The following is an 18,133-nucleotide window of genomic DNA, read 5'->3' as shown; positions in this document are numbered from 1 at the left end:
AGCTCTACTGATGTGGGCTGCAGGGCATTCTTAAAGAGACAGTGGGTGCTTTTCTTTCTAGTGGGCAGCAGCCAGTTCAGATGCCAGAGCTGGGTAGCAAGTCGCAAAGAAGGCTTTGTTTCAGCCATGCCAAGCTGTTATCAGAACGGGGAATCTTTTTGTCAACTACTTTTGAGACCATAAAATGCATCGGAGCAGTAAGATTCTTGAATGGTTTAATGATCTCTCCCCCAGCAAAATTGCTTCTGTCTGCAGTTTAAATGGTGGTTTCAGAATCGGAGAGCAGAGGAGCAGGGAAGACACGCAGCTGCGCCCCGGGAGATGCGATGTGGTAACAGGTGGCGATGCAATCATTTAGCCCTTCCTTTTTTGTCTCCCGGGCAGGCAGGAGGACTCCTTCGAGTGGATGCAGGTTCCTTTGTGTTTGTGCATGCATCGTGAGTTCAGGCAGTTCCTCAGGAAAAAGGATGCCCTGATGCAGTGCAGGGCTGGGCCGGAGGTACAGAGGGTTTGACGGAGAAATCTAAGTGGGGTGGAAGGGATAGGGGTGTGTGGGGAGAAGCTGAGCAAGGCTCTTATGGAGCAATGTCTTGTCTTCATGGGAGTAGGGGCTGGACTGAGTAGCAGTTTAGTGGTGTTAGTGAGTTCCTGGGTTGAGCCCAGATTCTGTGTGATCCCAGATTACAGGAATCTGAGCCCATCCTGGAAGAAAGGGTCAAGCAAGAGTGAATCTAATGTGTGTGAATGGGTTTTGGGACTGCAAATCAGAAGTAGCTCAGGAGGAACCTGAAGGTCGTCATGGGTAGTGCTTTGGGGGAAAGCTTTTAGAAGGCTGATTTTGGTTGGAATAAAGAGATTGGAACAGTCTGGAGGAATGAAGCAGCTGGCATAACTGTAACTGTTATATGACGTAGAAGCGCACACTGCTCCAGCCCGTGCTAAAGAAAGAGATCAGACCCTTTTAGTGCCCTTTTCCTCTTCCTTCTGTTCCTAAATCTACTGATGGGTGTGAGCTGTTCCAGCCCAGCGCAGCATGGAATAGAAAGCGGAGGGGATTGAAGGAGTGGGGCATTGTCTGTACCAGGAGACCGGGTGTAGTCCAGCCCCTGGTACAGAACAGCCGATGTGCATTTTGCTCTCTCCAATGGCAGCTATTGAAGCTTTATCCAGATGTCAGGGAATTCTGTCTTTGTGCTGAGCTTGCACAGGAACAGCATATGAGAGGGATGTGGCTTTTTTGTATTCAGAGTGGTATCCAAAGAACGTAATTTGTTTGTGTTGGGTTTGGGATGAAATTTTGCTGTGGCTTGACCCCTGGTGGCTACCTTTGCAGTGTAACTGAAAGTACAACGGCATGATATTTAACTCCATCCCGAAAGGATACATAGGAGGCAGTACTATAACGATACCGTAGGGACCTGTAATTAGTGGGTGATGTCCTGCTTCGGTTGTGATTTTTCTTTGTGCGTATGATAGTCTTTCCCTGGTCAATCTGTTGTTTTGCTTTTCTCTTCATCCTCTCTTAAACTAGGCACTGCTCTTGCATCTGGGGTGCACTCAGACCCTGGTGGTCACAGGTGGCTCCCTTCACTGCAGTAGGGTTTGAAATCAATGCGGCCTCTCGTCTTCCAGCCTTTCACTGTACGCATGAAGTCTTGCTTAAGTAAGGCCTAAGTAAGCTCCTCAGGGTGAGGGCCCTGTCTGTCTGCAAGCTGCCCAGCCTTCAGCATGGTGCTGTAAAACAAATACGTATGGGAGCTGCTTTTATTAGTGCTTGATCTCAGAGACGTCTGTTAGTGTTATTGATGTGCTTGTTAATCTTCATTTTCAAGTACACGGGCTGATGTATACATTATCTGTCAGTGCAGCACAAGTGCTTCTGGGGTAAAATATGCACCAGCTTATCGTCTGTGCACTAGAACAGAGCATATAATGATTTCAGAGTTAAAAAGAGATGGATTTAGTATCAAGTCGAAGTTGGCAGGGACTTAAGGATATGTAAATATCTTTGTAATATATGATTAGAAATTCAAGACAGAGAATTTGTGGGAGGTCAGCTCAGCCAGCCTTTTCCACTGCATCATCCTGAACTAGTGATTTCCAGGCCAGGAGCTGTTACCTGCCCATGATTCATGATGCATTTGCTGTGTGCTCTCTGCTTACCCTGACCAGGATGCAGTGCCTACCCATGTTGGGATGTGACTCTGGTCTCAAGCTGTAGGGCAGAGTTGGGCCTACAGAGCAAAACTGACTGGTTCCCCTTGTGCTGTCCTTCCTCCTCATTTTCAGAGGTTGCATTGAATTAGAGGGCTAAATGGCATTAAATATCCTCATGGATAATACTCTTTATGAAAGTGATAGCTCGTTACCATAGGGATCTTGGGCAGTTCCACATGTGATGGTAGTGGTTGCTGAAGAAACTGTCTAGAAAGATACTGGCTATGCTGAAGTGCATGTCCAGTGTGATGTAGGCTCCCGCTCTTGCTCGAACACTTCACTTGGGGATGCTGAGCCTAGCTCTCCACAGCCTCTCCTAATATCTTTTCACCTTTCCTGCTTTTGGCTTTCCACGTGCTGATTGTTTGAGCATGGTGTTGAGGACAACAGGTAGGGCTCTGTTTCCTGGGTGAGGTGGGATCTGCTACTTGTGAATGTCTTTAATTCTGTGTGGTTTCTTTTGTGCAATTAAGGAGAGCTAATTAGCTCCTTTTAGTGCAGTCTCCTTGCAGAGGTAGCTGACCTCTTGTTAATCCTGGATTAAGTTCTTACTAAGAACTGGCTCTTTGTGTGTCCCAGTTAAGATGTTGACACTTTGTTCTCTCTCTCCTTGTTCTCCTCCTCCCCCTCTTCCTCCCCATGCCTTTGAGCACATGATTGCCTGCCTCCTCCATCCCCCACTACTGTAGGAATCCACACTCTCTTAGCAGCCACTGTATCTTGCTCCATGAAAATGCCATTGTCAGTTCAGAGCATTCTAAAAAGATTTTTGCTTGATCTGGTACCTGTTTAGGAGCCTATTTTCTGTAAGGGCGAAGGAAGAGTTTTGACAATGCTTCTTATTGCTTAATAGGGTGAGAATACTGGGGGGTTTGAAGAGTAGCACCCATTTTGTATGCTGGAGGCTGGAAGGACATTCCATGGTCTGAGCAGGAGCTAGCAAACAGAACCACATGTCCCAGATGGACAACTCAGCCTGTACAGTGCTGTGCATTCAAAAGCAAATATCAATATATCTTGAATTTTGATATCCAAAAACATATTTAAAAAAAGGTTCTTAGTTAAAGATGGTGTCTAGGAGAAAAGCAGATTCTGTGCTCCAACAGTGGTACAAGCAAAAAAAATTAAACCTGTGGAAAATATTAATTACCATTCAGATATGTCAGTTACCCGCTACTGCTAATCCTACTTGCAGATTTTGAGGTTGTAGTACTACATTGAGTACTCCCTGAAGACACGCTTTCTTGACATTACTTATGTCTCTTTGAACAGAAGGCCAGAAGTGCTATGAAAGTGTAAGTGTTCCCCGATTCTGTTCTGAAGTCAGCTGAAAAGGAGAGGTGTTGGGGAATATCTGTCTCAATGGCTTTAAGTTTTCAGAATAGATGGTGTTAGAAGTGGACAAAGAATTATTGGGAAAGGGGAAATGAGAAACCTTAATGTGTTTTGAAATCCAGGTGCTTGTTGTTCCTAGCCATTTCGCAGGCAGACTTTTAATGACTGCTGTTTGTTTCTGTGTCCCTGGCGTGGCTTACAGGGAGGGTAGGGCTGCTTTAGCTGGATATAGAGTTTATCTCAAACCCACTTGTTGCTCTGTAGGCCTGGACATTCAGGTGCTGGACTGTCTCGTGTGTGTCTATTGTCAGCTCCGGGCTTTAATTACTTGGACAGCGCATCATTTCCTCTCACCTGAGAGATGCAATATGTATAAGTATGCTTGTGTTATAGCTGGGTCTGAGACAGTAGAATAGAAAAACCAGCCCCGCAGGCAGTAAAGACACAGCTCGTGCTGTCAGCACAAACACTGAAGAGCCTGCCACAGATAGGCGTGCTCTGAATTAGAGCATCTTTGGAGGGAGTGCTCGTGATGTATGACTCTTCACTTTCCTGCAGGGCTTGGTAGTCCTGTAGTATCTGGGGCTGCAGTGTGTGACCATGTTGTGCCGTGAATAGCTCAGCACTCAAGCCCTCCTAAAGCTGTCCTTCATACATGAAATAATGCCCTAGTGCTTGTCTTGATTCTTTAACACCGGTACCAGGGCAAGGGCTGAGAGACACATGTGCAAGTAAACCCAGTTGACATAAAATGTGTTCTGCAGCTCTTGAACAAAACAGGAACTGGTAGCTTAAGTTTGGAAGAGCTTCCTTAAACGCCCCTGAATACTGCACCTCTTCTTGGTGCAGTATTATCAAAGAATTATCACCATGAAGCAAGCTGCCTTCATAGTGACATGAATGGTGCTGCAAAGACCCAGAAATGTAACAAGAGTTTTTGCCCTGCCGAGAGTTCTGGGTTGAATTTTGCAGATCTGATAAAGTTTGTAAAACATTTGAGGTGTTGCGTGATTTTTCACGTTACCCATAACTTTGCCTTTTGCACACCACCCCAGATAAGCCGAAGAAGCTTTTCTCAGTCGTGCATTTTTACTACTGCTCTTACAGTGTTTTTGGAAGCAGAACTTTCCTTTTGATTCATCTTCTCTCCTGACAGTCTGAAGAGTGGGTAGGTCTTAAACTCATGTATTGAATCTATCCTACCACTTCATCACCACTTCATGCTTTTAAGCCTTTGCGTGTTCTCCATGGTTCCACATCTGAAGTAGCCATTATACTGAATTTCATCAGAGCCTTTGGGTCAGTGTAGCTCTCGTGTGACTATTGAAAAATACTATCTTGTTCAAACCTTAGTAGTCATTCAGACAAAACATACAAAAATATGTAGAGGCTGAGAATCACACTTCCAACTATTTTCATACATCTTTGAAAGTCATAAGAAAAAAAAAACACTGAAAGATTCATAGACTGTAAAATGAAATGGGACCATTCAGATCTCTCTTCTAAGTCCTGTTGAATGCAAGGTATAAAACTTGCCTGAATTGATTCTGGTTGTGGTAAAGAACGGTATTCAGCAAAACACAAAACCTAGCGTAATATTTTTTGCCACAGATGAATAACTTAGCCCTGAATTAGTTACAGTGGTAAGTTTTGTTTACTTCAAAAAAGCGTTTCTCTCCTCTAGTCAGAATTTGTCTGGCTTCAGCTTTCAGCACTTGGTACTGTTGCATTTTCATCTGTTACCCGGTGTTATCACACTTGACAATCATTAACAATTGATGATCATGTAAAGCTTGTCATTCCTTGACCTCCAGTTTGCGTTGAATGGATTTAGTGCTACTACCTTTATTGCTCGTTGCTCTTCTCTGAACCCTGTCCAGTTTATCTGTACTGTTCACGCATGGAAACTGGATACAGTCCTAGATGTAGTGTTTCAGTGGGAATCATCACCATCCCTGGACATGGAGGTACCATTGCATCGGACACAGGGAATAGGAAAGCTTGTATGTTACATGCCATTTTCTTTAAACATGTTTGTAAATTCACCAGTTCACAAACTTTTCTAAGCACTTGAAATGGTCACATATGAAAATGAAAAGTCAAGGTGCAAGTTAGAGTGGCTCTGCTGATCACCTTGGTTTTTCTGACTGGATAATGAGATTTTGCTGTACGCTTGTTCGTCCGTAGGTTTGTATTGGAGAAATACTTCCATGTTTTTGGTGAGGACCACAAGACCTCACCAAATGTGGAATTCTCCATTTGCAAAACACACCAGGTTTACCCATAAACACTGACACATGGTCCAATGAATTGGAGATTAAAGTCTTGAGAAGGGGGCATTGCAAAATTAATAGAGTTCTTTGTTAGCAGAAGACCAGTGTGTGTGAGGACAAGATGGTGTGGGATTTGGCCCTAACTCTTCATTGTCAGTTGTTACCGAGCTTTACAACTTCTCCAGTTAGAGGCGGTGCGTTTCCACATAGGTAGAAAGCTCCATCCTTATGGGAACTTGCAGATTTAAAGCCTGAAGTCAGATGTTACTGGGTGAAGCGACAAGTATTGTTATCAGCTCTTGTGATTGTGTTATGGATTCAATGTGTTTCGTACTCTTTGTAAATCTCCAACACTTGTAGATATGTAATTATATGGGAAACTCTCATTTTAACAGAAGTTTCTCCCATGACCGCAGAGAAGACCTTGAGAACGCAACCTGAACAAATGTGTGCTAAGACAGAGGAATAAAACCCAGTTTTGCTTTTACGAAATTAGATTTTGTGTGCCAGCTGCATGCTTGGGGTGAAAGTTGATGTGTTTTAAATGCTTGTGATTGGCAGCACTGTAAACAGAGAAGGTGAAGAAGCTTGCTCACAGGAGGGATGTCACAAAATTGACGTCAAGCTGATGGATCTCTTAATGGGGCAATGCATTTATTAAAACAGTGCTATATACACAGTGAACCCACGTGTATTCTTCGAGTAATATGAAAAAGATGATTGTACTGTTGTACTATCCTGATAAAAAGGGGTATGGTGATAACATTTTCAATTTAAAATCGTGCAGCATTTGAATTGCATAGTGGCATGAGTCTGCTGTGCAGAGCATTGATTCTTAAGAGCAGAGCCCCTCCTGCTCCCGCTGATTTTGATTATAGCGAAATGATGGATAATCAACCTTTTGGAAAGATGCTCTGTTGGGACATTAGCACTGAAAGCTGTGACTGATTCCAAAGAGAAGAGAAAATGGTCAACTCTGTGTATGGAAAGGGTAAAATGAAACAAAAGAAAGCAAAGGGCAAAGTGGTGAGTATTTACATCACTTAAGGCACAGCTCATTCTGTTATCAGTGGGGAGCAGTAAGTCCCTGAAGGGGTCATTCGCAGCATTTACATCTGGCTGCAGTCAGACTCCTGACTTAAGTGTTCTGAATCATACTCCAGAGTTGCCTGCCTGGCTCAGTTGATACCACAGGGAACTCTGAAAATAAACATCCGAGGTGGGTGATGAGAAAGTATACTGAAGAGGCTGCTGAGGAATAGAAGGTGTAAAATCTTAAACTACTGTAGCCACACTGGTGCAGGAGCTTCTCTGGGTGCTTTTCAAGGCTTGTCTATGCTGGAAAGTTATTTCACATTTAAAGCCCTAGAGGAACCCAGAATGCTTCCATGTGTGGACGCTTGTGCTTCAAATCAAGGGTGTTGGTACAGGAATCTGTTCCAGATCACTTCTACACTATTTCCATGCACAGACGAGGTCTGGTGTCATGTACTGAAAGGAAAAGTGCAAGCTAGCTGATTGTTTTGCTCTCTTCTTTTTCATCCTTCAGGCTACATAATTTATATTGTACTGTGAGAACCCTTGAGAGAGGGTCTGAAACCCTTCTCCTTATTCTGACACAAACATGAGCGGGTGTGTAGGGATACAGTGGTGTGTATGGCCCCCAAAGAAAGGCTGTGTACTAATACTGCTGTCGTAAACCCTGCTTGATAATGTTTCTTTAAAAATCCCAGGCCTGGTTACACATGGATGGACATAAAAAATGAAACCGAATTAGCTTCCTAGAAGAAGCAAGCTAAATTGAGTTGAGGTCACCTTAATTCTGAACAAGTGTGTCCTTGCGGTGTTTAATTCAGTTTAGGTAATCCACTTTACCAGTTAATTAGGGTTTAATTTTCCTGACTGTTCTTGCATTGACACGCTTACAGGTTTCAAAACTTTCTCTAACATGTGTGAATGGTCTAGTGTGTACACAGGGAGGAGGAATATGATTTTTTTCAACCTGTAGGATCTTAACTTGTAGGCTTGGCCAGACTTTACGAACAGCATCTAAAAGTGGCAGGTATAATCAGAGGACCTTGGGAAAAATGGCAGGAGCGCTCTCCCCTTTTCCTCTGGCGGACATGAGTACCGAGGGCATTAATGCAACCCCCTTATGTAAAGCGCAGCCCGCAGGCTGCGTGCCTGCGCGCGCACGCGTGTGTGTGTGTGCGCGCGTGCAGGAGTGTGCGTGAAAGCGCTGGCAGCGCAGGGGAGAGGCGCGCAGACCTCAGTCGAGCCGCACAATCAATCATAACCACGCAGAGCGGGGTGGGGGGGAGGAAGGGAGGCTGAGCCATGGCAGGAGCCCGAGCAGCATGCAAGGCAGCTGAGAGAGGGGGCTCTGGGTGCCCGTGAGGAGCCCCTGGCACCCCCTACTCCCTCTTCCCTTTGAGAAGGGCTCGGAGATGGTGCAGGAGGTGAGTACCCTCCTACCTCACCGCTGGCCCACCCTCGCTCTCCCCCCACCACACGCAAGTGCATGAATGAATGAATTCCTAGCTGCTCTGCGCTGCACTACGGTCCCTAATGGCTACCAGGTTAGTGTTACTCTCCTGTTCCTTCTGCTGATGCCTCTCTTCCTCTCCCTGTGTCCGTGTGCTGTCTGCCGTCTCCGAACGTGTGTGCACACGCGTGCATGTATGCATGTATGTGCGTGAGACGGAGTCAAAGGGCTGTACGTGCTGCGCTCAGCACAGGTCTGCCGAGCAGATCTACCCTCTGAGACATACGCTTTCAAGGCAGATTAACTCTGGAGTCCATGTTGGTTGCTGCTGCTGCTGCTCCTTTCTGTTTGGGGGACTTGAAAGCAGACAGCGTGACATCATGTTGCAGAGATGCTTCGTTTCTTTTCCACAGGCCGATTCCTTTTTCCCTTGTTCTCCCCCATGCACGCGCCCTACCTCTCCTGCAGCGGAATTGCTAAAGCAGCCTTTTCGATTGTTTGAAACAACCGATGAGCAAATCGGATTGTTTTTTTTTTTTTTTTTCTGCTTTCATTCCCCTCACCCCTCCTCCTTTTCCCTTTACGCCTACTGTCTCCCCCATCCCCCATCCCCAAAGGGGCAGTTATTACTCTCTTCACATCTGGGTATATGGAGGGAGGCAGACGGGGGTTGAAGTTGGATGAACTGGCCATGCGTCACAGGAGGGCAGCTGGAGCTGCTGCAGAAATATGGTGTATTTGTTTGCCCATGTGCTCCCTTGCACTTAAAAGGGCTCCGAGCATGCACACTGATGTCTTGGTTCTGCTTTGCTCTCTGTGTTTATATATTTACAGTGATGGGGAGGGACAGAATTTGTTTTATTTGCACTCTTTCAGGCTGTCCTCCAGAGTCTATACAGGTGGCTTTTTTTTGGTGTGGGATTTTTTTTTTTGGGGGGGCAGTCGAGCGCGGTAGGAAATGAGGGCTCATTGCACTGTGTGTCTTTATAGGCAGTGAGAATCTGATGAATCCCCATTCACTACAAAATTGCTTTTTCTTAGATTACTGGCAGCTAGCATTGTCCTATCCATCATGGCACTGATTCAGTAAAGAGGATCTATTCCTGTTGAAGCTGGTAGATTTAGGATGGAGCTTGTGATTTTGGCTCAGTAGGATAGAAGGAAACTTCAAGCTGAATCTCAGAGATATATTTTACATCGGTGCTGTAATTTCTGATGCCTAAGATTCTGCCATGGGAAGCCCGCAACTGCCATGCCACTGAAAACCAGAAAGCTGGACAAAGCAAGGGAGCGTATGCCATGTGGGGGGACAGGCCTGAACCAGGTCCTCAGGACAAAGGACTCTGTGACTCTTGCACTCAGGGTGTCTGGCTCTTCCCAGTATCGGCTGCAGCCCTTGGTCCTCTCTATTTTTAACTTTCAGCTGGACAGTGCTGCTGCATGGTAGGAGCAAAGGAGAGAGATTGCATGGAGGATCTCAGGGTGAGGGAACATAAAATTGATGCATTGTTGTTTTCAGAATGGTAAAGGGGTGAAACATCAAGGCATGAGCAAAAGAAATCGATTTGATCCCAGCTTTGAAGATCACAGCATCTACCATTAACTTAGGAAAGCTGATGCTGATGAGCAGCAGGGGTGAGTGGGAGGACGTAAAGCTCTAGCTTTGTCTTCTTCTCCTGAGATACACAATATCCCTGTCCACCCCCGCTTTGTCGCTGATAATATGTGGTGTGAGGCTTCATTAGACATTGAATCTGTGGTTTATAAAACCTCTGCCACAAGATTGCAATGTGTTCAGGGGGACGCTACCTGTGCTCGGGATAAGGTCCTGGGATGCACGTAGCCTTGATGAAGTTATACCAGGAGATGGGCAGAAATCTCTAGGCTCTAAGATTTTGAAGACAGCACCAGATATTGTAATTCTTGCTGTTAATTACAAGAGCCATTGGCATTGCAGTGGGGAGGAGAGGAAACAAAGCCCGTATCTGTTCCTCCTTTGGATGTACAGCCGTAGACTGAGTGACGTGCAGGTGACCATGTTGGGGCTGTGTCTGAGACAGGCATGCCATCAGCTTCAGAGGGATGTGAAGTTCCTATTTTGCATTAATTCCCCTTTATTGCTTCCCTGATTTCATTGTATTATCCATCATACTTTGTTCCATGTGGTTTGTTTTCCTTTGGAACAAGTGGAATAATATTAATGTGTGTGTGATGGAGGGGTGATGGTGTGTGATTTATAACATGTGTTGGTTCTCTGGACATTAATCATGCTTTCTAAATTATGACTGTTGTGTTACTTGACAGTTATTAAGATTTGTCTTGTTCTATTTTGAAAGCATTTTCCAACTTTTTCTTGGGATTTTTGCAATAACTCCAAGTAGGAAGGGAGCAGCGGAAGGATTGTTTCAAACACAGCACAGTGGGAGTTTCTGTAAGGTACCAGACCGTTTGTCCATCAGAGTTGATAGTCTTGTCTCTAGTGGTAACCAGTATCAGATGATTCAGAGAAAGACAATGGCATCGTTAATAATACATTTGATCAACCTTGCAGTGCAGGGCAGAAGGCAAATTTCTTCCTGATGCTTGCAGTGATTTTCTAATCCCCTGAAGCATAATAATTGCATTAATTTTTCCTCTCATGAATATGTAAACATGCTATTGAATGTCCTAGGAGGAGGGACACCATTCTGTGAAACATCAAAATAATCAGAGTAGATCTTTGACAAGGATGGACTTTTCTGTTAAAACATGTGTAAAGTATACTATTCTTATTATTCTTTTTAAAGCAATTGTCATGAAACACTGCTCAGTTTCTGTACAGCCCTACAGGTGTCATTGCTTTTTAATTGAATGTCTTTTTTACTAGGAGATGTAAGTTAAGTGAGCATTTTGTTATTGCTTGCAGAGCAATGGCAAGCCCAGGGAATTGCTTGAGGATATATGGAGGTTTTCATTCTTGGATTATCAATTTGAAGTGAGTGTAGGTTGGTGATGACCAAAAGTTGTTACCATCTGCTTGCTGCTTGGTAGACTGCATAATGAGTTTCTGAATCTCATCTTTTTCCACTGATGTCAGACTGTATCACAGAAAAGTATCTTTGTAGGCGTAATTAACCCTCTTACTAGCTGTTTCTGAGGAGAATTAACTCCTTTTGTACTACAGCCAGGCTTGAGGTGCCTTCTTGACCTTGTAGCTTCTTCTGCTCTTTTCAAGGCTTTATCAGTAGAGTTCTGTTTTATGCTTGAGAATCTCCTTCATTCTCGTTTAGGGGAAGCATGTAAGCACAGGCTTGACTTTGTTTGCACAGCCCATAGACTTCAGTGGGTCTACGTACAGAGTTAAATATGTGCTTAAGTTCTCTGCTTGTTTGGGGAAATAGTGCCCTGCACTTTCTAGAATTAAGCCCAACAGTAAGCCCAGTTTTGGGCCTTGAAGAGCTTAGTATCAGGTAGGTGCTGTGGGCTGCAGGGAGATGTGAGCAACTTCAGCAGACTTACTTCTGTAAAGCAAGTTCTTTTGAGAACTGGGGTGGACTTGGAGGCTGCCGATTAGCTTTCCAGATCAGGACTTTCTTTAGGAAGTCCAAGGGGTTTAGAAATATACTGCAGGAAATGGTATTACTGATCTGCTGCTGCCATCTGAGAAGCTGGTGATCACAATGAAGGTAGGGAGCACAGGGTGCCTGAAGCTGCCACATGTTCTGATGAGCCGCCCTTGTTACAAAACCTTTGGTACTCTTGGTAACATGGTGATTACGTGTGGCTAGATTCTAACTCACATCCTGCAACTGGCAGATTCAAATGGATTTGCTGTGTGTTGTCTTAATCTGTGCGTACCCCTACCTGAGAGGAGAGCAACAAGCCACTGCTGTACAGTGTAGGCACAGGTACTGTGATGCTGCTCTTCTGCAAGCTGAGTCTGGAGGATGGCTGCTGGCTATTGGGGCACATGTGGTTTGGGAAAGAACTGTTGCAGGGTGCCTGTCTTAAGCCCGGATGGCTGTGTTGAAGTGGCAGGCAGAATGATTATTTCAGAATATCTGGTAGGATGGACAGACATTCATGTCAATTCAAGACGGCTTGAATGTCATTCATGCAGAATTTATTTAACAGTCTCGAACAAAGTCAGGTTTATTGTTGAGTTCTCTGATAGAGCGCTGCAGAGAGCCCTCAGGGTTCCTTTATAGCTATACAAGTCTCAGGCTTAGCTTGTGGAATACAGACTGTAGCCTTTCCCAAAAGCTACTGCTTCTTGAAGTCTCTGTTCACCAGCTGGTCCAAATTTTTACAGGAAATATTCTGTTGGAAGAGGAAGTTTGGCCTTTTTGCGTCTTGCTTTGCATCCTTGCTTTGTGGAGTGTTCAGAGTAGGGTGTGACCAGGTAGCTTGTCCAGGCATTGCTAAATGTTCGTTCTTTTTCCGCCACCTAAAGCAAAGCTCGGTTCTTCACTATGCAGCTCCAGGTATCGAGGCTTGTCCTCCGTGTGACTGAACAGAGTTTGGCCTCTCTCTAGACGCGTCACACTTGCGCATGTTATTTTTACTGCAGCTCCGATCATAAGACGAGGTGTTTCTCTTAGGCACAGTATGAACATAAGCCAAGAAGACATACTCTGCCTTCTGTGCTTTCATATACTTCATGCAGGGGTTTCACCTAGGAGCAAGGGGCTGCTGCTTAGGTGGGCTTGTTTGTGTTCTGTCCCTGACTTCATCTGTTCCATCTACTAAAGGCCACGCTGCAGGGGTGTGTGAGGCCCTGAATGCGCTCTGGTCCATTAGGTCTGTAAAGCATTATTTATTACTATTATTTTTTTTCAAAGTGGGTCAAGCCGTTTTGGCATTTCAGGCGTTGATTCCTGGTTCAGTTGCAGGCCTTGGTCACTATGGCAACTGCAGAAGGCGTTCGTCATGGCTGTGCCTTGGGTGGGATTCAAACTTCAGGGACTGAGCAGGAGCAGTGAGAGTTTTGAGGGGCTCAGGGCAGGGGAGGTGAGTGGGACGGAGCTGCAGGCTTGTGATTTTTGTGCCTGTCCTCGCTGTTGGAGAGATGAGTAGCTGAATTAGCAGACTCTTCGTATTCCTCATTGTGTGCACGCCCATGGAGTCCTTCGTGTGAGAAATATTCATCATTGCCCAGTCATCAGACAGTATGAGCTGGATTCAGATCCCGAGTTTGATCAGCTCTCTGCCACTGACTTAAGGGAGAGCCTGAGAAGGCACCCTTGAAGCTGTCTTTTTTCCTCTATCTCTGCAAAGGTGATAATCCATACATACCTAACAAAATATGTGTGTATGGATTTAGTTTTTTAAAGCATGCCAGAGATGCTAAGTGACTGGAAAACTAACCTGGAGGCAGGAGCCTGCCTGAGGTTGTGCTTGGCAGAGCTGGCACCAAAACATATGGCTACGGTAGTGTGAAACGAGCCTGGACAAACATATACATGCCAGCTTTGAACTAGTTAGTGCTGATGCTGCTCCTGTGTAGCTGCAGTAGCGCAGGCTGTGCCTGCTGTGCCTTCAGCTGTGACTGAAAAACCCACCTGAGGAGCTTTGCAAAGCCTTGGGTGATGAGCTTGAATTGGCCTCCGTAGCTACACACTGCTTAGCGGTATCTGTGCTAGGTGTGTATGGCCAGATTTGAGCATGTGTGTGAAAACTGAGAATGTATCTTCCATGCCTGTGTGTGGGTGAGCATGTATTGGAGCTAGTATTCATGTATTTATCGCAGCTCACAAAAGGCAATATTTGTCTCATTTCTCATTTGATTAAAATTTGAGTAAAACAGTAGCGAACCTTTTAGCAAGTTTCATCCAAGTTTCACATGCATGTCGTGCAGCTGTACCCTGGGTTTTGAACAGGTTATTCTGTGCTTTACTTTAGAAGCGGTAAAAACTCAGTGCTCTTTCATAACCATAACCTGAAAGCAAGCGAAACCTTGATGGAATTTGACTTGGTCTTTCTTGAAGCTGAAACTCAAAGCGAAACTTGTGAGTATGGACTCATAGGAACTGAAAATGAGAGGGAGGTTATGCATGATAATTCAGGTTTCGTAGAGCTGTAGAGGAAAAACGAGTATGTCTGTTAAAACAAATTTAGTGCAGTGATATGTGACTCAGGAACATTGGCTTCAAATTTGTGCCTTCTGTTTCTGCGGACCTCTCAGGTAAACCGGTTTATGTTGAATCAAGCATGCTGGGGGGGCACGATTTGGGAAATGTGATGTAATGCCAGATAAGCAATAACACAGCGCAAGCAGGAGCAGTATGGCCTCAGAATTTAGAGTCCTTAACAGTAGGAATGGCAATTAAAAACCATTTCCATTTCTGGAAGCCTTGCTGATGGACTTCAAGTCTTAGTACCATTCGCACAGCACCTTCTGCACATGCACGTAGTTGCTGATTGCGGTTGGTACACTGGATGCAGCTATGCTGGGTTGTTAAAAAAGTGTGTACATCTTGAGTTTAGCCAGGAGAAGCAGCAGCAGGAGGACAGAAAAGGTGAAATACCCATTTTAACAGGATCAGCTGAAAGGCTGTGAAGAAACCTGATGCTTTTGAACATTTCAGTAAGCTAAAAAAACCCTGATAATTTTGCTTCACGATATACTTAAACCGTTGCAGGCAGTGCTGCTGGGAGAATGGTCCAGATCACCTGTTGTTCAGTCTCTTGTTTTGTTTCAAATATGATTTGGAGGGATTAAAGCTTGAATATTGCTACAGTTGTGCTGCACATGTAGTTAGTATTCAGTATTCCTGTGTCCTGACCAGCGAAAGGGAGGATGCGGTATGCTGTTGGCATATTTCACCCATGAGGTGTGCCATTGTTCGGTGTGAACTGTAAAGAAACAAGCTAAGGGTGGGAATTACTCTGCCAGTCTTCGCACTGGAGCTAACTTGGGGTTTAGGTTGCATTTGAACAAGCAGCTTTTTATTATTCTATATGTATATGATTGTCAGTCTGTTAAGTAGAGATAGGTAACAGAGTGGAGCCTGTACTTTAATCCATCTTTCTCCCTGCTTACAAAGCATTATGCAAACCCAGTTTCTCTAGCCTGTTTATTATCCATATGAACTTCCACACTTCATATTCTTGAAAATGTCTTCTAAGGGTTTTCTGCAAAGTGCCATGCTACTGTTCTTGCCAATTGCAAGCTTGTTGCACGTGTGAGTGTGAAATTTGTTTCTGTTATTGTTTGCATAAGCGACTTTGTTGTAGGCTTTCTGCGAATTGTTTAAGGAAAGTTTCATCACTTGCGCGTTAACACAAGCAGCTAGCAAACAGAGGATAATTTGTGCAGGTCTAAACCAAACTAAACCTGATAACTACTGGAGGAGTGTATTACATTATCTACCCGTATCTGCTAACTAATATTTGTAAAATGTTTTTGGCATCTTCAGAGTAAAGAGGTGGATATGATTTTTATCTGAGAATTAATGAAACCTCAGGCATGTATTCAACTTTTCTGGATTTTCAGAAAGGAAGTGATCCATTTTAAACTACCTCACTGTACATCCCATTGTGAGAAGCAAACTTGAGTTTGCTGTATATAATTGAGCTTAAATTATAGCCCTTAAGAGTTTTGGCACACTAGCTTCTTTAATTCAGCCCCTTACAGTTGTAATTCCCTCATCTTTTTTCTATTGCCTGCTCTTATGTCACTCAGATATGGCTTGCTTTCTAATGCTCAGAAGATAACAGGGTACCGTAACAACTCAGCATGGCAGAGTTAGCACAAAGTTCATCCTTGGATCAGCCCAGGTTCCACTGTAACCTGCAGCTTGCAGAGTTGAACAGTACCAGCTGGAAAGGCCTCAGAGATGTTCGAGCTGGTCATAAATAGATTTGACTGCTGAAGGAAATGAGTTACACAGGGAAAAATGGATGTAGCCTGTGGTATTTTGAAGAGTCTGGCAGGAAGAAGAGGCATCAAAAGAGAAGGAACAGTGAGGGAAATATGAGTTTTCCTGTTTTGTGTATACTTGTATGTAACTGATTTAGGTGTTAGGGTATTTGCTGGAGATACGGGATGAGAGATTCTATTCTCCTAAATGTTTCATTATTTCTATAAAACTCTGAAAGGTCTTGCTTGTCCCCATTACGAAAGGGGAACTTCTTTTTTGAATCATGAAAGCTTTTATGTTATAGCAAAACATTTTCATGCCCAACTCTAACTGGTGTGGGAAAGGATGATTTGATACAGGAAATCATGACTGCATTGTCTGTCATCATGACTCCCCTCCCAGTGCCCCATTATTTTTGATGATCTTTATTGGAGTGTTTTCTAAAAGATTATTCCATTTTTGTGCATCCTGTTGAGAATAGTTATGCTTGCTGAAACGAAATAAAGGAGGGACAGAGTGAGACTGTATCAAGAACACACTGACATCTCCCTCATTCTTGAGCGCAGGTTTAGGTTTTCTAAGCTCAGATCATAATTTTAAACTCTTAGAGCTGACAGGAGAGAATTAGTTCATTCTCATAGGTATTCATCTGTTGTCAGATGAATTGAAGCGTGGGTGGAGAAAGACACTGGCAGGCCATTGTAGTTCCCTCTGCCGCTGGTAAATAACTGTCTACAGCCTCATTTTACTGGGGACATAAGTCCTAAGTGTGGCATTGGGTGCATTGCTTCAGGAAGCCAGATTTGTCCGCTGTGCTAGTAGAGAAATCTGTGGTAATATTCCACCTCAGGGCATGGGTGCAGTTGCTTTCTGTTTGAGCTGAAGATTATTAACCCTGTTCTTTCTTTCTTTCTGCAGTACTGCCAGTAACTCAAACCGCAGCACGCCTGCCTGCTCCCCGATCCTGCGCAAACGCTCCCGGTCCCCGACACCGCAGGACTCCCAAGGAGACGCCATGGTGGAAAAAGGCTCAGATCACTCGTCAGACAAATCCCCTTCCACGCCGGAGCAGGGTGTACAGCGTAGCTGTTCCTCTCAGTCAGGCCGCAGTGGGGCCAAGAACTCCAAGGTGAGGAGTGAGCAAATGACTCTGGCCAAGATATGCACATGTCCCTGGTTCTAAACTCTCTAATGCAGTACACTGACTTTGTCCTGTGCCTTTTTTTTCCTCTGGCTAACTTTCCTCCTTCTTCCCCCATCGTACTTCTGAAAATTCTCCTAACCGGGAGCCATTTGCCTTGGTCAGGCTTCAGCACAGCGCTCTCATCCTTTCAGCGACCTGAGCCCATGAGTTGCTGATCCCATAACTGAGTTGCAGTTCCATAACGGTTTATGTAGGCTAACCTTTTTGCAGTCAAGGTCCTGTTTCCTTGAGAGGCTCTGTGGTTTTGAGAAAGGCCTTGAAAATCAGTTGTTGCAATTACATTTTATCATCTGGATCATGAAGCGTCATGGAACAGATAACAGTTCCTCTGCAGACAGCCTGTGAAGGGCCCATGCACTTCTCCAGTCCTGTCTAAGCCCTGTGTTGAGATGAGGTTCAGGTTACACAGAATCAGTTTGCCAGCCCTCTGCACATTGCCTCCTGTCAGTGCAGTATTGTGACTGGCTTGGCCAGGGCAGATGATATTTTTCTTAGAAAGGTATTGTGTCTTTTGACCATATTGGAAGCAGCCTTGTCTTTGCTGTACTGAGGAAGAGGGTTTCAGGTTTGGTGACGCTTGATTTTCTGTGAGCAGCAGGACCTGGTGAAACACAGACAAGGGCCTTGGGAGCCAGACATAACCTTTGATTATAACCCTAATGTCTGTGGCGTATTGTAAGATGGTTAGCTGTCAGGAGCACTTGTGTTTTTCCAGATTTTTGAAGTGAAATATTTCAGCCTGAGAAACTTCATGGTGTCACAGGCATAACACTGATGG

The 18,133-nt window shown here is 44.6% G+C and overlaps 1 protein-coding gene across 5 annotated transcripts in view; it reads left to right on the top strand.

Moving 5' to 3' along the window:
* Positions 1-18,133, top strand: part of GRAMD1B (GRAM domain containing 1B) — a 103,596-nt gene that overhangs the window by 46,777 nt on the left and 38,686 nt on the right. For 3 of the 5 annotated variants that reach the window (XM_064470931.1, XM_064470929.1, XM_064470927.1), the window contains one exon: positions 17,070-17,280. In XM_064470931.1, coding sequence (XP_064327001.1) covers positions 17,070-17,280 — 211 coding nt within the window. Of the gene's footprint in view, positions 1-8,131; positions 8,405-17,069; positions 17,281-18,133 lie in introns of those variants that run through there. The other 2 variants (XM_064470930.1, XM_064470928.1) reach the window with 2 other exon arrangements.

This window comes from Phalacrocorax carbo, chromosome 21 (genome assembly GCF_963921805.1).
Source record: "Phalacrocorax carbo chromosome 21, bPhaCar2.1, whole genome shotgun sequence".
Lineage (NCBI taxonomy): Eukaryota > Metazoa > Chordata > Aves > Suliformes > Phalacrocoracidae > Phalacrocorax > Phalacrocorax carbo.
The sequence above is the reverse complement of the archived record's forward strand: the minus strand, read 5'-3'. Positions and strand labels throughout refer to the sequence as shown.